This window comes from Dunckerocampus dactyliophorus, chromosome 15 (assembly GCF_027744805.1).
Source record: "Dunckerocampus dactyliophorus isolate RoL2022-P2 chromosome 15, RoL_Ddac_1.1, whole genome shotgun sequence".
Taxonomy (NCBI): domain Eukaryota; kingdom Metazoa; phylum Chordata; class Actinopteri; order Syngnathiformes; family Syngnathidae; genus Dunckerocampus; species Dunckerocampus dactyliophorus.
In genome coordinates, this window is record NC_072833.1 from 16,133,587 (window position 1) to 16,157,041 (window position 23,455).

A 23,455-nucleotide genomic window follows, 5' to 3' on the forward strand; every position below is an offset into this window, starting at 1 on the left:
AGTTAAATCTGCCTTCCATGTCATTTTCTGTCGGGTGTTCCACTGTCATGACCTCCTGATGGCAAGGGCAATAAGGCTTTCTGTCTGGGCGAGATTGTGGAATTGCACAAGAAAACCCTCTTGCAACGGATGTGGTGATTTTACATTTCTTAAAAGATCCTAAGGGTTATGGGACAAAAAAAAAAAAAAAAAGGGCAAGCAGACGCCAAAAATTTTCATCTGCGCTCCAACGAGTTTAGCTTGTTGTCTATTTGGCGTCAAGGCATCCCCATTGACGATAACTTTACACATGACTGCAACTTACAGATGTTCTTCTGAGAAATATTTTATTCATAAACATACATTCTTCAATGTAAAACCTACCTTGACTCATTAGAAGGATAATGGTTAGACTTGACTGATACGGTTCAATAATTTAAAAAAAGTAGTAAAAATGTTTTATTTGGATTTCAAGCCCTTTTATTCCAAAACAACATTCGACACTTGAAATAAAAACTCTTGCCTTTGTAGGCTATTATAAAATACAGCATATAGTAGTAGGTCATTCTTAAAAGTGTGGACAAGGAAAAACAGTAGATTGACATTTAATTCCACATGTCGATATAAATGGAGCTATTTATATAAAAACACTTTTTCACAGCTTACCCCTTTTTAAAACCAATCATATACAGTATATAGAAGACATATAAATACATTTACAAAGACTTCACATAGCAAATGGAACAAAGGCACACAGTTCAAGTATTAGTTTTGTTGGCACTATTTTTGTTGAAGTGTCACTGAAGTTAAAAAAAAAAAAAAAAAAAGTGTAATCATGTCCAAAAAAATCTCTTCATTCTCTTTTGAGAGATTTGTTACCATTGATCATGTCACCGTTGTTGTTCACAACAGTCTTGTGGGTGTGGGCTAGAAGCGGACCTGTCTCCTTGTCGGGCTGCAGGTGCCTGGTCGCGACTTCCTGATAGGTCGGGTGGCTCGTGAATACTTGCAGAAGGTCATCTGAGGAAAAACGAGGACAGGAGAGAATTGTTACAATGAAAAAACACACTCACATTTCCTTCTGTGCCATCTTGGTGGAACAAACCGTTCATGAAGACGTGACAAGAGATGCTAACCTTGAGTCAACAGGCCGTGGTTGGAGGCCACAGAGTAGAGCTCAGCAGTGTGATTTTGACGTAAGCCCAGCAGTGCCCCCATCAGGCCGGACAGCTCCTCGGCACTCAGACTTCCTTTGTCGTCTGTGTCAAACAACTGGAAGGTATGAAAAAGCTATTAATCACACTCAACTTGTTTTTTTTTTAACGTAATTTATGTACTGCATTAAGTTAAAATAAAAGGAGATGGACATGAGCCAGGAAAAAAAAATCAACAGTGATCAATATTGTGGAGAGTACTTACACTGAAGGCTGTGTGGAGGACAGACTCGATGCTAAACAGGCCAGAGAGGGCGGCTACATTCAAATAGATTTGCCTCAGGTCCACCATTTTTTCCTGAAAAAAACAAAAACTGTTTAGAAACCAATTGTCTGACTTGAATGCTGGTTAAAATGTCTATGATGCAAAAATGACAAACTCTTGAGCCTGTTTATGTGAAACCTCCACTTACAGTATTTGTTTGCTCCACTGAGAGAAGATGTGCTCAAACAGTTGCTTTTGAAATTGATTTTCATAACGTCAGGAAGGAAAGAAAATCTCCCTTCCTCATGGACATGATACTGCCTCTGACCTGCCCCTAGCTAAATGAGCCCACCTGGTGTATACACCTACAAAGCAGGCTTCACTACACATCTTAAAATAAGTCTGCCAACTATCTGTGAGCTATCTACAGACATGGGAGCTGCAAATGTGATTATTTACTTTTTCTTCGGCGAGTTGGTTAACCTAGCATGATGTTGCTCTTAGAATGAGACTGTAATGTTAGCACTGTAGCTCACACAGCTATGCTAGTGTTGCTAACGTTTGTGTCCTCCTGTCCAACTCCTTAATGTTAGATTGTTGTATGTGACATATGGCATCTATTACACTGGACAAGTGTAGAGTTAGTGTATAAGTGAAAAGCTGATAAAAGTACACAATAGTGTTTCTTGAGGACACATTCTGTCAAACAACTTGTTAGCATAAAAACTACAAAGACGCAAAATGGTGTGTTCCCAGAAGAGCTTACTAAAAGCACTTTTAAAATGTCTAAATTCCAGCATCAACGCTAGATTTTGGAAAACACACTTTCAATAATACATCACAGCATATCATAGCAATCCCTATAATGCATGCACAACAAAATGACATAACAGTCCAACACCTTGGAGTAGAGGCTGCAGATGTTCACTGCCGTCCGCTGGTCCACCAGTCCAAGAAGAGAGGAGAGCTCTTCGGCGCTCACCGTTGTTCCCTGGGCGCCGTTCTGACACCTGCCAATCATTCTTTGCAGCGCCACTTCCACTTCACATGTTCCCAAGCTAACACACACACACACACACACACACACACACATTATAAAAGTTGCACATACTGTAGATGAAAGTGATGGAACAGAGATGCTCCCCAACCCAGCCTTGTGCAGCAGAGTCAGTGTTTCACGGCCAGGTGACACCAGGGGGAGCGAGAGACCGCCCACTTTGCAGACGGGCACGTCGCCCTCCATCACGTAGTCTTTAGCCGGTATGCTGAGGGCCCTGAAGCACAGCACAACACCACGTGACGCTCCAATTTCACCATACAGTAAAGAAAGAAACGGCATTCTGTGGCCCCTTACTTGGCCATGACCTTCTGCACGTTGTCGGCATACAAGCTGGGGTTGTTCCTCTCCTCCTGCGAGGGCGTGTAGACAGGCAAGAACTGCAACAAGACATAATGTTGCAAGACGTGTAACAGTATCACACAAATCACAATCCTCACCTCCACAGTCATGTTGGTGTAAAGTTGGGAGCTGGTGTGCCACAGTGCCTCAAGCCTACAGGAAGGAAGGCCAACGTTATTGTGTTCATGAAGTACTTGAAGTGGACATGAAGTGCAACACCAAAACTCACCATGTTGTCCCTGTGTATGACCAGCGAACAGTGTTCTGGAGGACGCAAATTTACAGCGTGTCACAAAAGTGAGTGCGGTACACCCCTCATATTTTTTATGACAGTACATTTTGTCAAGGGACAATGACAATACGATGGAAAGCAAACTTGGATATATGGTAGATGCACGCTATTCGCAAGGGTTACGTTCCAAGACCCCCAGAGAATGGCAAAAAATGGACAAACCCATAATAAGCCCTAAAAATGCCTATTTTAGATACTCTAAACCCTATAATATGCCTCTCACGGTTATTAAATACATTTTAAATTCAGAGAAGAAACAATTACAGGCATTAAGAACTGCAGTTACACAATATCACATGTTGCCAAAGCATCTTCCTGCTGAAAAATGTTGAGTGAATGGATGTGTGAGACAGCACCCTCTGCTAGATTAATCTCCCTGCAGATAGCGCCATCAAACCACTTTGTATTTAAATTACCATTATAAAGGTACAATTTAAAAAGAGAAAAGAAAGAAGAAATCCGTAGTGGAGCGAATGCCGAACCATACAGTAAATAAGCAGGGATCTACTGTACGTATTTAATGACGTTAGTCTAAATAGCTGGCAACACCAATGTGTTAATTATAAATGTAATACTGCCATGCAAGCTATACACTGACTACTCTATAGCCATGTCACATTTTGATCTCCACTCACCAATTTGTTGGGGTAACGCAACAGAACTGGCTGGACCGGAACGCCGGAGAGAAAGGCACCTACATGGAAACCGAACAAGGAAAGAAGTTGCAAATGACTTACGTTGCCACGCCCTTTTTTTTCCTCTTAATGCCACTCATTCCATAAGAGCGCTTTGTTTGTGGAGCGCTGAGTCAGGACTGGATAGTCCAGACCGACTAGAGCGGGGTCTGGTTCTGATGCTAATGTTCAGCAAACGTGAATTCACCGGGTTTGAACTTGATGAGAACGCTGCCGTTGGTGGTGGTGCCTTCAGGGAACATCAGCATCTGGACAAGAAGTCAAAGCAGAATTGCAGGAGTGGAAGCCGCCATGTTGGTTCTTCTCTGCAGTGACTCACCTGAGGCCAGTAGCCGTTAGAGGTGACCCTCTCTGCAATCTCGGCGACAGCCTTTCTTCTGGATTCTGGATCTCTTCGGCTCACCAGGACCGACTGGTTGAACTCCAGGAGGGCTACAGTCAGAAGTCTTCATGAACCCACCAATGCTCATAACATACAAAAATGAAAAAGACATTTAAGGATGGCAAGATGTTAAAGGTCCAGGCTCACCTCCAATGACCGGCAGGCTTGTGTTCTCAGAGCGGGACACCACAGTAGGCAGCTGAGTGGAACACAGGACCAGCATGTCCAGAAAGCTGCTATGGGGCGCCACCACCAGCACGGGCGCCTCCTTCAGGTCTGCCCGTCGACCTTTCACTTTAACCCACACAAAGCCCAGGGAGAAGAAGACAGCTCGGCTCAGGAACCACATGATTGGGTGGAAAAGCCAGCGGCGCCAGCCTGTGACTGGACGAGAGCGCTCCTCCTGGGACAGGCCAGCCAAGTGGAGGCGGGCCAAAGGCCACATGAGGAGGAAAAAGATGCTCATCAGGCTTAGCCGAAGTGGGAAGAGGACGCTTCCTAAGATGATACCCTTTGGATGGAAGACAGACATCACAATTTAGATTTGCAGCAGATTGCTAAAAACAGCAATGCATTTCTAAAAACAGCTGTTCCTGTCAGAGGATCTCTGACTGGCATTTTTGCGGTGGGTTCTTAAAAATAACACTGCTCCCGTCATATAGAGCAGGAGTTCCCACCTTGTTTAATTGCAGGACTCACCATCACCCCTTCATGACTAGCGGTGGACAGAATTTAAGGTAGTGCAATATAACATATAACACATATAACACTGTGTGCCAGCACAAAACAGGCTTAATGATCATTTCAGGAACAATAAGTTTTGAATCCACAAACCCTAAATTTGAAGAAAAAAAAAACGATTTGAAGAAAAACTGTTTGTAAAGGTTTTCAGAACACGGTACAACAGAACCTTGGTTAGCATCATTCATTCGTTCCAGAAGGTCAGACTCTAACCGAATCAAGTTAAATCCAATTAATCTGTTCCAGATAAAAGGGATAAAACAACATTTAAGTTTTACTTTTACCTCCTTTGCCAAAGACACGATGTGGCAGCGAGATCAACATGGAGCCATGAGTTATGTCTTGAATTCAATCGTGTTTCTCACCTCAAGAGTTTTCTTTTGATCACGGGTGCAAAATAACCCAAAATAGAGCCAAAGAAAGTTGCAAGTGGCAGCATTTGATAAAAAAAGGTGAGAAACACCACTGAATTCAACAAATAACTCGTGGCAAAACACAAAAATGGTGTCCGTGTTGATCTCACCGTTACATTGTGTCTTTCAATTCATGTCAGTGTCATCTTCAGTGAAGGTAAGTAACCTTAAAGGTTAATTTATATCTTTCATTCATCATTAATATGCATTTAGAATTGTTTTATGCATGCATCCATCCATCTCCTTTCGCTTATCCGAGGTCAGCTTGCGGGGGCAGCAGCCGAAGATGAGACTTCTCTCACCGGCTGCTTTGTCCAGCTCCTCTGAGCGTATGCTGAGGCGTTCTCAGGCCAGCTCAGAGACAGTCTCTCCAACGTGTCCTGGGTCTTCCTTGAGGCCTCCTACCGGTCGGACGTGCACTGAACACCTCCCATACAGGGAAGCATTCAGGAGGTATCCTAACCAGATGACTGGGCCACATCACTTGGCTCCTCTCAACTTGGAGGGGCAGCGGGTCCAACTTTCTCCTGGATGATAGTTCTCTTCATCGTATCCCTTAAGGGAGAGCTCGGTGAGGAAACTCATTTCTGCTGCTTGTACCCACGATCTTATCCTTTCGGTCACTACCCAAAGCTCATGGCCATAAGTAGGGGTAAGAACTTAGAACAACAGGTAAATTGACAACTTTGCCTTTCGGCTCAGCTGCCTCTTCACCACAACGGACCGATGTAGACTCCGCATGACCGCTGATGTCTCTGTCCGGCCCACTGAAGGCCCATAAGCACTGCCCACCAATGCTGTTTTTGCTGTGGCTCTTTAAAAACAGCAGAGCGTGCCCTTCATATAGAGATTCTTTGACTGAGAAACGTCAAACTTCCCAGTTATGATTTGTATCTGTGGTTCCAACAAGTACCACCTCAAATAGGGCCTGCGTAAAAGGATGCGCATTGCTGAGCACCAAGTCAGCTCCAGGCAGGGGGAGAAAAAAAAAAAAAGAGTAATCGTCGCCGCTTAGCTTTGAGCTTCGTGTCTTGTACTCCTAGGTAATTGGCTCGTGACTAGTTTGAATTCAACTTCAACTCACCTCGTTGTTATTTGTACAATTATTTCCCACATATACGAGTACAGTATGTCTCTAATACCTAAAGATGCTGGTGGTATAGACCACTACTGCCATTAGATGAACAAAATGATAATCAATGATTTATAGTTAATGTCAAATGTAATATTTACAGTGCTTGCCCGGCCCTGAGTTTCGTATTTGTCTTGTTGTCATGCCTGCCACACAACAACCCAAACACGTTGAAGTGATTCGTTTCATGTGTAGCCTACAACAAACATGGAGGAGGAATTAAAAGTGAACTTTACCCTGATCCTTTGGGTGCTGCTCATCTTCACGTCATGATAGAAAGGATGTGGCTCGCAAGCTGCAGAGTGACGCTCCAGCTTCCCCATAGCGACCACACAAAAAAACTTTTTCCACTTTAACAAAAATAAAACAACCTGTGAGATTATATAACAAAGTGCAAACAAAAAAGACCCGAGTGACAAAAGTGTGGCGATCACAGCAAGGTGAAGAATTGTCGAGAAGGTGAGCAGCACATGTTGAAGGCCGCCGACACAACAAGATGACTTAATAAGCGTGGTTACGTCACGCTACACGCCTGACACGCCCCCTTTTCCTGCCAGTTGGACCGGTCTGCTGGTACGGTCCACTCATTCGCATTTATGGTGCGGTACCAAAACCATGGCGATCACAGTGTGATTTACAATTAATTAATTATGTCTGCTTTATTTGTGTTGATGTGCTACAAACCGAATGAGTTCATTCTCAAACTGTGGTGCAAGTAAGTATAGGTGGTCCGCAGGCGCTATCTAGTGGTATGTAAAAAAATAACATAACATATAGATGTATGAAATAATGATACGTTAAGTAAATGCACGTTGGGCAAGTGCAGTGGTTAACAATTATTTTCTGTCATGCCCCCACTGGGAGACAGAAATGTTTTCACGCCCCCCCCTCCCAATTTGAAATACTGTTGAGAAACTAAGATTTTTTAAATTAATCTGTACTGTACAGCTTAATAAAAGCATTGCATTGCAAGCTGAGTGCGACAAATGTATACATTGGCAGGTCTGCACTAATATTGAAAGTCTTCCCTGCCCCTCCCGCAACCTCCCCCCATACACACACACAGAGCTATTGTGAGTGCTTTGACCTGTGCTCAAGTTTTGCATGCACACGCAGGCGCAACAGAGCCGAGCCATAGAATGACTGTTATGTCACCGCTCCTTACAAGTCCTTAATGACACCCACATTTACAACACATTTCATAACAGGAATGTACTCAAAATAATCCAAAAATCACCACAGCACACTCACTCACCGGTGACTAAATTGGAGTGCAGTGTTAAAAGAACGTGATCACTCCACTCACAAATAAGACAGCAGCCGCTTTGCACAATAGAAATAATCTGAACAACTAATAAAACAGGAAATAATACACAAAATACCTCAGACACCATTTATCCAACAAGTAGACACACTGGAAGTCGGTAATGATTTATTTCTTTCGAGCAAATGAGTATAAATTACAAGAGGTCTATAAATTAAACAGGTTAGTGACATGTATGCTAAAATCATGGTGATGGATGAAAAAAATTAACAAAATTTCATGTAAAGAAGTTGTTTGCTCCCAAAACATGAAAGCAAAGCACAATAGTGGGCTTAAAGGGACTGTATGCTACTCGCTCCAAATCCGAATAAAATAACTGGTGTTCATGGCTGTCATGCTTGCCTGTTGGTATCCATGTACATGTACACGTACACACACACACACACACACACACACACACACACACACACACACACAAAAGTAGCCTTAGAGAGGGGTCAACAATTTAGTCATATTGTTGTTACGATAGGCTATATCATCAATGATTACTGACGTTAGTAGCTAAACTTTGCCAATTTGCTGTCATTAGCCGACGCGTGTGTGTGTGTGTGTGTGTGTGTGTGTGTGTGTGTGTGTTAACAAAGCTGCAAGAGGCAGGTGTATATATAATGTCCTGTGTAACACTGGAATTTTGGCGCTCCCTAGGCAGCTGGAGGAACCTGATGCATACAGTCCCTTTAAGTGCTGGAACATCAGTGTTGCTGTCCAAAAAACAAGGCAAAGAAAAAAAAGTGGGCGTGCAGGAAGCCACATCATACAACCAGCTGTTCATTTATCAGAAAAATCTTCACCATTGTCAGCACTGCAAAGCCTCCATCTGTTGTATGTTGACAAAAATAGTTATGTCATTCACAGGACCATCCCTCCGCCCATGATCTCCATCCTCTGTGGGAAGACACATTTGATTAAATTCAATAAACAATATATACCGGTAGTGCCCTCCAGAAGTAATGTAACATTGAGGCATTTGGATTGGACATCTAAAGATGAAAATGAGCCCAGAGAGCAACATTTCAGCTTTTATTTTCAGGTATTTACATTTGTATCGGATGCACCACTTAGAAGACATCACCTTTTGCTTGAATCCAACCATTTTTCATGTGAGCACAAGTATTGGAACATGTGACTGATAGGTGTGTTTTTTTTTGCCCAGGTGTGTCCTATTACATTGCTCATTCAATCAATAAATAGCAGTGAATGTCTACGCCAGGTTTCAGATTGGGCAGGATAGGGTTTTGCCTATATAGACTGCAATTTGAGGTGAAAACAATATGAAAACCAGAGAGCGGTCTATGGGTGAAAATCAAGCAATTGTGAATCTGAGAGAAGATGGTCAGAGCCAGTAAAATGGAATGTCCTGAAGAAGAAAGAAACCACTTTTGGACTAAGTAACAGATTTCAAACAGGTAGACCTAGGAAAACATCTGCTGGTGATGAGAGAAACACTGAGTGCTGTAAAGAAATACCCTAGTGACATCAGCAACAACCTGCAGAGGCTAGGTGTGAAGGTAGAATGAAGACTTTCCAAACTACTTATTAGCAAAATGAAAAGGAAGGTTAGGCCGAAATTTCCCCAAAAGTACAGCGATGAGCCTCAAAATTCATCAGTCCATAAAACTTTTGTCTCAGAATTTAGGCTCATCTCTGCACCTCCTGGCAAGTTCCAACTTGGCCTTCTTATTCTTTTTGCTCATGAGTGGCTTGCATCTTCTAGTGTCCAGTACACCAGTGGTTTCTTTCTTCTTCAGGACATTCTAAATGATTGTATTTGCTATGACCAATGTTTGTGCAATGGTTCAGATTCATTTCCGATTTTCTCTCAGATTCAAAATTGCTTTTTTTTTTTAGGCAGCTCTCTGATTTTCATGTTGTTTTTACCTCTAAATGCAGTCTCCACAGGTAAAACCTATTCTATCCAATCTGAAACTGAGCGTAGACATCCAGTGCTATTTATTGATTGAATTAGCGATGCAATCGGACACACCTGTCAGCCACATGTTCAAATACTTTTGCTCACATAAAAAAATGGGAGGGTTCAAACAAAAAGTGCTTTCTTCTAAGTTGTGCATCCCATCCAGATGCAAATACTGGGAAATAAAAGCTAAAATATTGCTCTCATATTCAGCTTCTGATGTCAAACGAAAATGTTTTCAGTCTACAGCAAACAATAAAGGAATTAGCCTCACTGTTCCAATACTTCTGGAGGGCACTGTATATATTTTTTAAAATAATAATATGGTGCATTCATTTAATGACAACATTCAGACATATACAGGAAGTTGACCAAGGAGGAAACTAAAACAGGGGTATTCAACAAAAATTCAAATAAGTCCAGATACAAAAATTATTTTCAGTCTGAAGTCCGGTCTGGTATGGTCAGTGGAAATCAAAAGTGTGGACTTGCTTTTGGATTTTATATTGTAGTGAGGATGGGACAAAGCTGCGTAAGGACTTTGCAGTATGAAAGGAGTGTCAAGAAAACACGACACGCGGACAACACTATCAACATGCACAGCAACCTCGTTCGTCTCCACACTCACACACAAAATTGTTAGTGAGAGGAAATCTTGACTTTTCTATTCAAGTGCTAAATGTCTGGTTAAACTCTTCTGTGAGATCTAGGGGGTATTCTGCAAAGCGAGATTAGTGGGTTAGCAAGCTGTGTTGAGTGGAAAGCCGGACTTGCCTGTTCAGCGAAGGTAGCGCTCTTTTAAAGCAGCTGTATCACCATGGTAACTTAGGTTAAACTCATAACCTGCTCCCGACCAGGTTATGTCCAGGCTTTCAGCTTAAAATTGGCTATGAAAGGGCCACTGTTTCACTGTTAGCTAACTTGGAGATGGCGTCACCATTTATTTAGAACCTATTTTGCCCCCGGGGGGACATGGAGAAAATTCATTTGGAAAAAAAAGAGCATTTCCTAATGACATTATCCATCTATAAGCGGGATAGATTTTCAGCCGAGAGAATACGCTAGACATGCTCACACGAGCACCGGGAATAAAATACAATATGAAATATTAATAATTAGGCCAATGTTAGCAGTACCCTGCGATTGGCTGGCGACCAGTGCAGTGTGTACCCCCACCTCTCGCCCGAAGTCAGCTGGGATAAGCGGCATAGAAAACGGACAGATGGATGTTAACAGATGTAAATGTCACAGCAGTCCTTGCATGAGTACTCAGCCTGTTAGTCTTCTTATATTACAATATTTGCTGGAGGAATAAGCACTCTGAGGCAGCAATCAACTGGAAGAAAACACGTGTTTTTAAATAAGGAAAAAATTGTAAGAAAAAAAATTCTAAAAAGGTAGCCACAAAACATGTCAACACTGCCATCTAATGGTCACAACAAGACATACTTCAGAGATTAAAAACGACAGTTGTTGCTCCAATATTTATTTTTTAAATGGATAAGTGTTAAAATGTCAAAGTTGTACACTGTTGAGCGTTGAGAAATGAAAAGACTAGTAGGGTATAGTTAGTACAATTAAATCAGTCTTAGCTTAATAATTCCTTACTCTTTTTTTTTTCTTTTAAATATACCAGCCGGGATGGCTACTTTTTTTTTTTAGCAGAAGTAATATGACATCAAACGCCCCCTTTCATGTGAACGCACACTGAGAACAAAGCAGAGAGGCAGTCTTGACAAAGGTAGCTCATAACCACCGTTGCAGTACCGTTTTGTTCGGTTTGGGGCTTTTAGGTTTTGTTGAGCTGCATCTTGAGCACAAAGCCTGGGTTGGTTGAGCCACTTTCACAGAATTATTTGTTTTTTGTTTCATTGTTGAATCGTATCGTATCGTGAGGTACTCTGAGATTCCCAGCCCTACTTCCAACACACCCTGGGAAAGCGAGACTACTTGGCGAATTCCAAGTGTGACACCTTGTGGTAGAACTCAGTACCGCAACAAAGCTAAACGACATGAGGAATCTCTTTTCCAACTGAAGTGTACCTGAGGAGGTTCTATGAAAGCCAGCCAGTCAGACGAGTGTGTGGGCAGCAGCCCCATTGATTGACACTTGTAGATGGCCAGCGCCGAGCCCAGTAAGTTGCCCACCAGGTAGACAAGACCCTGAAGCCACTGCTGACTGGAGCTCTCCAACAGCTTGAAGGCTGAGACAAGACGGAGAATAAGTGGATGAAGTGTACATTTTCTTGGAATGCTCTTAAAGGTATAGAGATGCTCACTTGCAGACATGGACATCAGTGCCTGTATGGGCCTCCAGGCCATCATGCACACCATCATGATGGGGAAGATGGAGATGGTGTTTCCCGACATGTACATGATGAACAGGTTCATGGGGATCTGCTTTAGGGGTCCTAGCGCCACATCCCAGCATCGCTGCAAAAAAACAGCACATTAGCATGAGCCACTTGTCTTTGCCATCATCCTGACTCACCTTCTCCACCAGGTTCTTGTCCGTCTCCTGAATGCTGGTGTCAGGGACAGGCTTCTCGGAATATCCAATTGGATAAACAACGTCTCCTTGACCGCCCTGACGATCGCCACGACACCTGGAGCACAGCATGGCCATGATTACCTCAGGACAAATTATCATGACAAGTAACAATAAATGAAGTCTCTTTTGATTAACCTGGTGTTGCCTGAACTCAGCTCCAGAGCCCACTTCATCCTCCTGGATGTAGCTCCTCCTCTTGTGGACAACACTCCTCCTCCTTGTCCCCCTGGAGACGCCATGCAAACCAAGAGCAATGCTAGCTGTGCCTGCTGAAGATGACAAAACAAATCAAAATTAATGCACTGAACCCAAAACAAAGCATTCCAACATGCTTTCAGTACGTAGAGTTGTTTGTGCAAATGGTACCCGTCAAATATATCCTGTATGAGCCCCAAATACATAAATGATTCAATTAATCATTATATTTAAAAAGAATTGGATCCATTTATGTGCGTGAAACGTGATCACTTTATAACGTGTCATATTAGAGTAGCATTAATGTTAGCATTAGCCGCTAGCTTAAAGCAACAACGCTTTTGCCGAGAATCAGAAAGGACTAACATCAAAAGCGGCAGGTGGAGATACAATATCCTTACTTTATCAACAAGCAAGTCATGAAATCTCCCTTATTAGAGTTTTTACCTTGTTAAAGCATCCAAACAAAAGCTACTGGGGTATTTCTGGCGAGGACAGGAGACAGTCAACACTTCTTCGCTACTTCCGGGCTCGCGATGACGCAGTTTGCAGCGCGTTGAGTTTCAGTTATCCCCTAGTGGCGCTCCAAGGCGACTTCGTTATTTCCCATGTATTTGACCGCTTTTATCTTTCTTTTCAGGGGGAAAAGGAATTTTGATGAATTAAAAAAAAAATAATGAATAATCCAACATCTTCTTTTTAATTTTCAAAATAAAAAAAAAATCAAGTTCCGACATCATGGCTGACAGTTGCATATAAAATTATTCCACACCAATGTTTAAAAAATGTATATTTGTAAAATGCACAAAGTGACCAATTTAAAAACTAAATAGTCATAGTAAACAATTTGTAGGATTAGATGTGCTGTGTTATCTAAATTGTTTTTGTTTTGTTGAGTTTATCGCAAACTACTGCTAGTTTATAAACATTGCAGAGAAATATCATTTACAGTAATTTGGGGTGCAACTGTAAGTAGTGCAAACATTCAAGAGACATCTCAGCAGTGCAACGCAAACTGTAACATGTACACATGTAAAAACAGCAATTAGAATTCTGTAAACAGTGTGTTCAATAAATAGTATTTTGAACTCATTTAACTGACAAGTGAGACCTGATTATGAAAGAGAGTGTTTTCACCAGGAACATTTAAAGATAACTGAAGTGAGAAGTCACTTGTAGAGGCTGAGCTCTGGGTTGTGGTATAAGCACATGTAAGAGTCACACAGCAGCCGGCGAGCCGGCTCCCGGAAGGAAGCGGGGTCAACTCTGCCAAGCTCCTCCTCTGACAGGCTGAAGTAGCCGCCCACCTCCGGGCACGGCTTTACCAGGGGCACGTTGAAGCCATTCTCACCTCCTGGATGGAACAAAATGTCACTGGTTGTTATTCAGTAATGGATATAGGTGGAGTTATTGCGTTAAAAAAACAAAAACGCTTCGCTACATATCTTAAAAAAGCTCTAGCTATGAAAATGTGTGTCCTCCTGTCCAACTACTTAATATCGCGCTGTTGTATGTAATATATGGCATACAAACACAGCTCAATACCATTGAAGCTATAGGCACACAAAATGGCGGGTTCCCAGTAGGGTTTACTAAAAACACTTTTTTACTGCCTAAATTCCAGGGCCCGTATTAACAAAGCATCCTAAGGCTAAAAGTACCTCTTGTGATGTCATTCTAATAGAATTTTCCCTTGGTAAGACCTAAGTTATTCACAAAGCATCCAACGTCTAGAGCAGGGGTGTCCAAACTTTTTCCAGCAAGGGCCACATACTGAAAAATGAAAGGATGCAAGAGCCAACACATAGAGATATGCTAAGAAGCTATATGTAGCTAAAGAAAAAAATGCATTTCACCTTTTTAATATAGGTGAAATGCTACCAAAACTGACATAATAATACAAGTTTATTCTTGTAAAATTGCAACTTTTGTTCTATATTCGATTATGCCTTTTTTCTAAATATTTTGACTTTATTCCTGTAAAATTACAGCTGTTTTTTCCATTTCTGCGAGGGTTTTTTAATTTTCCAACTATTTCATTTAAGCTTTCCTCTTGTAACTTTCTTCTTGTAATTATAACTTTATTCCCAGAATATATTTATCTTTTAAAACAATAATGTATTTTTTATTTCAACATTTTTACTAAAATGATATTTTCCCTTTTATATGTTTATTCTCATAAAATTGCAACTTTTTCCCATTAGAAAACTTTTTTTCTCTTAATATTTTGACTTTACTCTGGTAAAATTTCTGCTGTTGATTTTTTTGATATAATTTTCAGAATATTTCAGCTTTATTGTATATTTTCTTCTCCTAGTATTTTTACTTTATTCCCATGTGATAACATCTTCCCCAACATAAGTTTCCAAAAATTACAACTTAAAAAAAACAAAAAACTTTTTTCTTTAATATTCAAAGTTCATGCTACTAAAATGACAATTTTTCCTCATACAATTACTTTATTTTTGTGAAATTAATTTTTTATGTCTTTTTTTCCTTGCTAGATTACAACTCCTCTTAATATTTTGTGCTGCAGGCTGATAAAAATCACAGCCGCGGGCTGCACTTTGGACACCCCTGGTCTAGAGCGTTCTTAAGGGAAAAAACTGTTAAGGAAGACCTTTAAGAAGCCTAAGAGTGTCTTATACAGATTTACTAACACGCTGCCAGCTTGACGGTGCAGTGATAATGTTTGTGGTTGATGGTGTTCCGTCATTCACCAGCAGTCACAGGAATTGCTGACAGCTGAGTCTGCATCCACCATTAATATCAAATACATTAAGTGGTAAAATTACCAGCATAGACAGTAAACATAATTAACCAATCAATATAATTGGCATGTGAAGGTATGTTCAAACATTTTGAAGCTGTGTAACAATAAAATGTTTTCATTGTCCTGACATTAAATTAATTTTATGATTACACAGTTGTTAATATAGCCCAAGTTATATGATCTGCTGATTTATTGTCCATTCAAGGAACGCAGAGTGCATTTGTTTTGGTTTTTTCCCCTGCTTTTATAACAACCAGTCACAGGTTTAAGAAGACTGGGTCATACCTAGTAACGGGGCGAACCACGCCTCCTCACTAAGATAAGAGTTGGTGTCCCCTCTGTGCTCTGTGAGTTGCTCTCAGAAAATTTCTGTATCACTCTTAAGCTAAGATTCCTTGCTACAAATCTGTAGGCTATGTTGAACTCCCTGAGATGACTCTGACAAGCTTTGGGCCAGAAGGTCACTGGTCACTGGTCAATGTCTCACCTTCGCGGTCAGCCATACTGTCAAAGAAGAGCCAGTCAGAGGACTGAGGCCCGTATTTGACAAAGCTGACATAATGGCTGGTCTCGATGCATGTCACAGCAAAGAGAGACATCTGCTGGCGGGCACAGTTGTTCGGGCCACTCAACGCCGCCTCGGGGATGCCAATCTCAACTGGGGAGTGGGAGCCACGCTTCCTGTGATTATGGACCTGATAGAAAACAAAAAAAGTGCTTAAAGGGACAGTTCGGATTTTTTGACATGAAGTTGTATGACATCCCCATCAGCATTGTAGTCCAATAACAGCGACTTACCCCCATTTGGTCTCCTAAATCCAGTTCTGGTCAGATTTCCGTGATGAAGAACGTAGTTCCACTTTGTTGCTGGGGACAATTAAGTAAAGAGTTTGGCTTCTCAAAACAATATGCGTTGAAGAGATTGATACATTTGCATCACAAAAATGCCTTCTCAAAAATATCAGACCTCACGAAACGGTTGGCGTCATATCTGTCTCCCGCCGTATCCCTGTGCACTGTCGCCTGTGCGTTCATGTGTGTGTGACGAAGACGCTCGCATCTACTTCCACGACGGAGTGCCGCGGCCATCCTGTTTACGTATGTGTTCCACAGCGGAAGAAGATGCGAGTGTCTTTTTCACATTCACATGAACGCACAGGCGACAGTGAGCAGAGATACGGCGGGAGACAGATATGACGCTGAGAGTTTTATGCGAGGGCATTTTTGTGATGCAAATGTTTTAATCTTTTGAACGCATATTGTTTTTAGAAGCCAAACACTTTACTTAATTGACCCCAGCAACTTAGTGGAACTATGTTCTTCATCACAGAAATCTGACCAAAACTGGACTTAGGAGACAAAGTGGGGGTAAGTCGCTGTTATTGGACTACAATGCTGATGGGGATGTCATACAACTTCATGTCAAAAAATCTGAACTACCCCTTTAACAGGCATATGAGCTGAGACATGCTAAACCATGACATGCAGTACCTGAGTGTTGCAGGTGTGACAGTACTGTTTGAGATGTCCGGGCGTGATGTCTCGGTCCTCATAACACTCCACACACTCCCATCGTGCTACAGCCTGACAGATGCTACACTGCCTCAGCGCTAGACACAGAGGACATGCACCTTCAGTCCTCCAATAAAATAGAGTGTCGTCATTTTACCCCAGAAGTTGTGCTGAAAATTCTTTGCAAGACATGCTAGCATACATGTAATGAATGATATCCAAAGTTTTATAATCACTGGGCAAATGGTCAATGACTTATTGCCAATTATTTGCCAAGTCTAAATGTGCCTAAAGACATTTTAAATGGGACAAAATTGTCTGTTACTGTCATCCAGCAGGTCTGTGATGTCGATGTGGAGGGTGGGCAAGATGGCATCAAACATCTTAAAGTCCTTTCCAAAGCGAGGCATGAGCAGTAAGAGGCAGGACGGAGCCTATGGTGGAGATCAAACAAGATGTTTCAGGAGTGTCCACTTGGAAGGGTCATTGCGGCTCACCTCCACAAACTTGAGGCCGGCGTGGAGGAAGGAGGACTCCAGCAGGGCTTGCACGCTGGCCACCTTCATGCGACTGAAAAGCGGCGAGGGCAACAAAACGGGGGACTCATGAGGGGAGGATGGCAAGGATGAGGAGGCAGGGGCGTGAGGCGGGAAAAGCTGGTAGAGGTGACACTCCTGTGGCTTTTGAGTCATCGATCTGGAAGAGGAAATAAAAATGACAGGGTGAAAAAACGAGGAAAAGAAGAGGGACGAAGTATGTAAGGCGTCACCTAATCTTGAGGAGCGGCTCGACTTGGAGGAGCTGGAAGAGCTTGTTGAGGAACTCCTCCGGATCTGGACAGGCATAAAAGACGAGCGGCGTGACAGCATTCCTCAGTTGGAATGCACAGCATTGAGCTCACTTACCTTTTTCCTGGTTGGTGAAACCTGCGTTTCTGTTGGCGGCCTCCAGCAGTCGCCTCAAGGCCATGGTCTTACTGGCACACACATAGCCGTACCTTAAAGAAACCATTGTAAACTAAATATCATTATACAGACATGAAGCAAACTTCTACTTCTGAACCGCTACACACCAAAGGGTGAACTTTTGTCAAAACATGCACCATGACTGTGCTGACGGGGCTGCTTTTCCCGCAAATACACTGGGGCTGCAACGATTACTTGACATAATTGACATTGCTGATAATAAAAAATTTAGCAACAGAGATTTGTCATTGTCGACGCATTGCTTGATAAAATTGTAATTGATAGACAGAGAAGGAGACATTTATTTATAAAAAAAGACGCATGAGGGCAAGAAGCAGAAAGAAAAAATGGCAGGAGCGAATAGCAGAGTTACCAAAGATAAGAACATGGCTACCTTTGCATGGGCACCTCCGGGACTTAGCAAATAATTGCCCATAAGTAGAGCTGGGCGATATGGACCAAAACTCATATCCTGATATATTTAGGTTGAATATCAATATACAATATATATCCTGATATTTTTCCCCGCAAAGTGAGTTTAGACAAAATCAAAGCCAAATATGCGTGTCAAGTTGTTTTATTCAAATAAATACTTAACATGAGAATGTTTTTTTTTTAAGTTTTAAAGCTTCATACAAGATTCATGTAAAAAAAAAAAATAATATCTAAAAATGTCCGCTAAAATAAAAGTAGGCCATTCTCTTTCTGAAATAAATATAGAAAAAGTCAAATAGTCTTTTTTTTATAACAAACCTTTAGCTATATGCTCAAGTCCTCTAATAACAAAAGCACAAAAGAATAAAACAAGTAGTGCCTGGTCTAAGAGGAAATTTTTAAATGTCAGCAATTCAAAAATACTTTAAATTGAACAGTGGTATTTTTTAGAAGACACAAGCATGTCCTTCTTTTGTGCCAGGAGCACCAACCTGTCAACTGCATCAGGCTTAGCAACTGTCTGACTTCCTTGTACATTGGTGGTAGAGCTTGTCATGCTAAATAATTGTGACTGCAAAGCTCACTGGAAATCACGAGTCCATTGTTTTAAGCAGGTTTTTAATTCAGTTTTTTTCCACTGTTGCAACAATGACTATATCTTTAGCAATGTGACAGGACACCGCTTTGTGTTGTGGCAGGAGTTGGGCAGCCAGCGCGGAGCTTCACCCATTCCTCGTATTGGAGTTTGTGCCAAGTTTTAAGGTGGTGAATTTTTTATTTTTTAATGCTCTGAATTCGAAGTACGTCCAAATTACTGAGCTACGAAGGAGTATTAGGGCCAAATTCTGACTAATTCCTCCACCGCAGACGCTGTCGCTTCGTCTGAGCCGCCGGGCTTCTTGCTCGACCCATCTTCTCTCCTCTTGCATGCACGAAGGGGGGCGGGCCAGGAGCTCACACACAGTGCAGAGCAATGAGGGTAATACAGCGCAAATCCAGTCTATATCGATATGAACAATATGGTTGTTTTTGATATCGTGCTTAAAGTAAATCGATACATTAATAATATCGCTATATCACCCAGCCCTACCCATAAGTCTGTCTAATGGTTATAAATGTTTGAGGTTACTGTATTGCGTGGATGCTAGCATGACTTTGAAATAATTTTTGACCACAGCCCATAGGGGGCGCCACAAACCTGCATGCTGCATTTCGTGTCATGATCGCGTCATTGTCAAAAGCTAATCTTTTATTTTGAAAAGTGACAAGTTCCGAGTACCTGCGCAAGGGGTTGACGATCTCGCAGCGCAGCAGGTCCTGTGCTCGGCTCGAGCTCTGGTCCTCTTCCTCTTCCGAGGGCCAAAACAACAACCAGTCTGCCGAGCTACAGCAGGAAAAGAGGCTACACGCGGCGAGATGGCGCGAGACAAGAGTGAGACATCATGCATCCGTATATGATCTCTGAAAACAGGAAGTAAACGCAGCACCTGAAGAGCGTAGCATCCAGGTAACAGGAGTTGAGATGACCCTGGATGCCTCTCTTCCAGCCCTGGTACAGCTCCTTGGCCTCATCACCATCCATCGGAGGCGTGTGGTCCTCCACACGCTCGCTTCCCCACTCTGCGAAGGCTGCCAACGCACAAAAAGATGTTTGGACTCTCTTCACTGACACACAAAACAGCACACAAACTAATCACCTATGGAGTTGCAGCGCTCCACTTGATTGACACGGGCTTCAGGAGCAGGGAATCTGGAATCCCGCCTGCAGTTAGAAAGCTTGACGAAGAGCCCCTTGTTGGGCGGGCAGCGGAAGTGGCGTTCGTTGAGGTACCTGCCATCGGTTCCGGCCGCCAGCTCCTGTTCCTGGATGGCAAAGCACAAAAATTAAACATCTGGCCAAAAGGAGGAGCAACTTTGCCATGAAATCCTACCAGCTCGATGCCCGCCACCACTTCTGGAACTCCACTAATGTTCCCAATCCAGCGGATCACCCCATAAAGGGGTGGGTCGTTCACTTCCACCATGGAGCCCACCTCCAGGATCTCCCCGTGCTCTACCGCTGCCTCATCTACGTCTGCTGACCTGGGCGACGAAGGTGGACTATGCATGCCGTTTGTGGGATGCACTGCGGGGATTGCCGCGACCATGCCCGCTGGCTTGGGAGGTGGGGGAGGGGGCGGAGGCAGGTGATTGTGGACCAGCTTTGGCCGTGGTGGCGGAGGAACGGGTTTGTGGGTTTTTTTGTTCGGTGGCAACAGGGCCACCTTGGGGGCGGATGCAGGCATTGACAAAGGTTTGGTGGTGGTTTGCAAAGTGTTCATGACAGATTTCAGGACTTGGGGGGGAGGGATTTTGGGATGCTGGGACTCTTGGGGGGGAGGGGGGAGCACACAAAAGCTAGATGTGAAAACAAATGAACACAGTATGCAGATGTCAAATAAACATGTTATGGAGGTGGTCCAATACCTGGGAACACCTCAGATGCCGGCAGCAGCTTTCCATATGCGGCATAAGGAATTTGACACAGCTTCTCTCCTTTATGAACTCCATCCCAATCGCCAACCGGAGTGTCCTGGGATACAATTCCCAATATTGACACCCTGCTCGCCATTGAACATGTTTGGAAGCAATAAAGCAACTGACCAGCAGCACACCCACGTAGGTCTCAGATGAAGACCGACCAGGCAGGGGACCACAGAAGCGCACCTCTCCGCTAACGGCAGAGCCCTCCAGGGACATGCTAACCCGTTGGCCAACACGCAGAGTTGCTGCAGGCGACTGCTCGGTCGCTCCATGGAGGACACCCAGCAACTGAGGCTGAGGTGGAAGCTGGCTGTGATGCCCGGGTGGCAGGGGCAAGCGCTCTGCGTGGTGCCCATTACTCTGTGTCTGGATGTTCACGGTACGACGACGGGTGACACTGCGGCGGGGTTGGCGCTGCCTGTCTTGGCCTTCTGGGCTGCGAGTCCTGTGTCGGGGCTTGATGTGGCTGATTGGGAGAAAAATGGCACTTCCGTCTGGGCAGGTGAAAAGATCATTGCCAGTGCCCTTGCCTTTGCCCGCTGCTGAGCCCTGCAGCAAACGCAGGGTCATTAATGACCACCATTGACAAAATAAGTCTTGCAGTGTGTGGATGCTAACTTTACCAAGAGCTGCACCCCAAAAAACTGAGCTCTGCTCCCTGGTGTCAGAGGCCCGAAATATTTGAGTTCAGCTTCTGAAAAGTCATCCCCTGGACCCGTTCGGACCCACAGGGGGGTGCCGATGGGCAAACTGGCCAAGTCATACAACTTCTGAGGATTGCCTGAAAACAACGAAATCTCACAATGAATAACATAAATCCCCCCCACCTGCTGTAACAGCTTACTCAGTAGTTTCAGGCGAGTCTCTGGTTCCACCGGCTCCAACAGGCCAACAAAGTCACTTGGTACCTCCAGAAGAGCCCTTCTCTCCACTGACAGAGTGATGGCATTTTCCAGCACCTTTTTTGAACCATGTTATTGGCAGCTTATCCTGACTAGTTCAAAGCAGTCAGAATGTAAAACGGTGCACATATTTAGTACCTTTACACACACGAACTCGCCTCTGCTCTTGAGAGGCTTCTCCACGCACATGGTCCCCCGCAGAAGCAGAATGTGATTTTCCTGTATATGCTGTTCCGTAGAGATCAAGTACATTTTCGGGGGGCGTCCGGTCCGTTTGAAGTCGCGGGCCCCTGACATGTTGCTTTAATCAAGAAACAAGACAAGAAAGTCTGCATTTATTGTAATAATGGACAAACAGGTGAACTTGAGTACCTTCATACCAGCCAACACGCTAAAGCCAGGTCATGGCGACAAACGTTTACATTCAACCAGTCGTCTTTCATGTTTACGGCGGGTTTAGTTTGTGACAACAAGTGTTGTCTGAGCGACGCGTTCGTAAGTAACGAGTTATGTTGAGGGAAAGGACATAAAACTCACCGATTTCAACAAGGGGACTCAAATCAGGTAGAAATCAAGAAATCAAGAACTCCCATAACAAACCGAACAGCAAAGCCGGAAGCGGAGAGATCGAGGCAGCGTCAGCCAATGGGAAGTCACAAAAGTTCAACAGCCAATCAGGCTGAACGTCGGCGTTTCTTTGCAAGGATTCCTTTTTTCGATAGGTAACCGGAATCGTCCAAATGTGAACTATATTAATTGGTTTACTGAATAAAATAAATAGATAAATACAGCTGTTACTAAAGTCACATTAGTTATATTAGTTACATTACAACAATTTCAAACGGTTTGCTTTGTCACCTGCAACGCACAGCTGAGATGTTGTTTTTTTTTATATTTCATCGTTTAGAACAGGGGTGTCAAACTCATTTTCATTGAGGGCCACATCGCAGTTACGGCTGCCCTCAGAGGGCCACTTGTAACTGTCAGATTTTATTAATCTAAATATGAATGTAACCTCATAATATTATTACAAATATTATTATTATTATTATTAGTAGTAGTAGTAGTAGTAGTAGTAGTATATTGCCCATGCATTAGATTATTATATTTTTACTAACAAATTGATGGATAACTTGCTTCGAAATGAGAAGTGAAGTGAGAATGTCATGGTGACAAGCAGACATTCAAGTATTTGTTTTTGAAAAATGCTTGGAATATCGTGCTGCATGATTAGATAATACTGACGTTTAGAAGAACCGCATGCAGTGCAATTTTTCTGTCAAAATGACACGTCAAATACATTTAGAAGGGCAGAGGTAAAGTGCATTATTGACATGCATTATTCCAAGGGTTTCGCGGGCCGCATAAAATGATGTGGCGGGCCACATCTGGCCCCCGGGCCTTGTGTTTGACACCTGTGGTTTAGAATATCTATGCATTGTGTTTTAAGTAAACAAAGGATGAAGAATACCATCCTTCCATTTACTGTATCTGCATGGAAAAGTTTGGGCACCGTTGTATTACACTTTTATATTGATTGACATTTTAATGAATTATATCAGTTTCTGTTTTTTACGAATTAATTTACATTCTAAATATTAATTCCACTCATTGTACAAAAAGGCCTCCACGTGTATGTATGTGCATGCAAGCATATTACAGTAATATTTTTTGAGCATTCGTTTTTATTATTTATAAATTAAAAAAATAAAAAAAATTCCACATTATGGACTACAACCAGATTGATTGACCTTCACACAGTACTTGTGTATTTGACAATATATATAGCATATATACAATGGTGTGCAAAAGTGTTGTGCCCCCTTCCTGATTTATTATTTTTTTGCATGTTTGTCACACTTAAATATTTCAGCTCATCAAACATATTTAAATATTAGTCAATGAAAACAC

The 23,455-nt window shown here is 42.7% G+C and overlaps 3 protein-coding genes across 5 annotated transcripts; all 3 read right to left on the reverse strand.

The window, feature by feature from the left end:
- Nucleotides 1-109: 109 nt before the first annotated feature.
- lpcat4 (lysophosphatidylcholine acyltransferase 4) lies at nucleotides 110-7,159 on the reverse strand. 2 transcript variants are annotated; one of them, XM_054752663.1, is made up of 13 exons: nucleotides 6,689-7,158; nucleotides 4,314-4,677; nucleotides 4,104-4,216; nucleotides 3,972-4,032; nucleotides 3,725-3,783; nucleotides 3,027-3,061; nucleotides 2,896-2,950; nucleotides 2,753-2,835; nucleotides 2,547-2,672; nucleotides 2,300-2,456; nucleotides 1,399-1,491; nucleotides 1,116-1,251; nucleotides 112-999 (listed from the first exon to the last, which is right to left on the reverse strand). In XM_054752663.1, the coding sequence occupies exons 1-13, from the start codon at nucleotides 6,773-6,775 to the stop codon at nucleotides 833-835; spliced, it is 1,536 nt and encodes a 511-aa protein (XP_054608638.1). In that variant the 5' UTR covers nucleotides 6,776-7,158; the 3' UTR covers nucleotides 112-832. The 2 variants fall into 2 exon arrangements, with proteins under 2 accessions (XP_054608637.1, XP_054608638.1); XM_054752662.1 differs by having other exon boundaries at nucleotides 110-999; nucleotides 2,300-2,672; nucleotides 6,689-7,159.
- A 708-nt stretch (nucleotides 7,160-7,867) lies between these two features.
- emc4 (ER membrane protein complex subunit 4) lies at nucleotides 7,868-13,010 on the reverse strand. Its single transcript, XM_054753578.1, has 6 exons — nucleotides 12,882-13,010; nucleotides 12,375-12,508; nucleotides 12,180-12,294; nucleotides 11,968-12,121; nucleotides 11,732-11,892; nucleotides 7,868-8,661 (listed from the first exon to the last, which is right to left on the reverse strand). The coding sequence occupies exons 2-6, from the start codon at nucleotides 12,476-12,478 to the stop codon at nucleotides 8,626-8,628; spliced, it is 570 nt and encodes a 189-aa protein (XP_054609553.1). The 5' UTR covers nucleotides 12,479-12,508; nucleotides 12,882-13,010; the 3' UTR covers nucleotides 7,868-8,625.
- A 138-nt stretch (nucleotides 13,011-13,148) lies between these two features.
- si:cabz01101003.1 (ubiquitin carboxyl-terminal hydrolase CYLD) lies at nucleotides 13,149-22,174 on the reverse strand. 2 transcript variants are annotated; one of them, XM_054753577.1, is made up of 17 exons: nucleotides 22,082-22,174; nucleotides 21,683-21,845; nucleotides 21,487-21,601; nucleotides 21,266-21,423; nucleotides 20,763-21,191; nucleotides 20,586-20,691; nucleotides 20,051-20,487; nucleotides 19,817-19,982; nucleotides 19,607-19,748; nucleotides 19,399-19,521; nucleotides 17,625-17,716; nucleotides 17,489-17,552; nucleotides 17,217-17,415; nucleotides 17,045-17,153; nucleotides 16,699-16,817; nucleotides 15,695-15,902; nucleotides 13,150-13,788 (listed from the first exon to the last, which is right to left on the reverse strand). In XM_054753577.1, exons 2-17 carry the CDS (start codon nucleotides 21,839-21,841, stop codon nucleotides 13,604-13,606), a joined length of 2,811 nt encoding a protein of 936 aa, XP_054609552.1. In that variant the 5' UTR covers nucleotides 21,842-21,845; nucleotides 22,082-22,174; the 3' UTR covers nucleotides 13,150-13,603. The 2 variants fall into 2 exon arrangements, with proteins under 2 accessions (XP_054609551.1, XP_054609552.1); XM_054753576.1 differs by having other exon boundaries at nucleotides 13,149-13,788; nucleotides 21,266-21,601.
- Nucleotides 22,175-23,455: the final 1,281 nt, after the last annotated feature.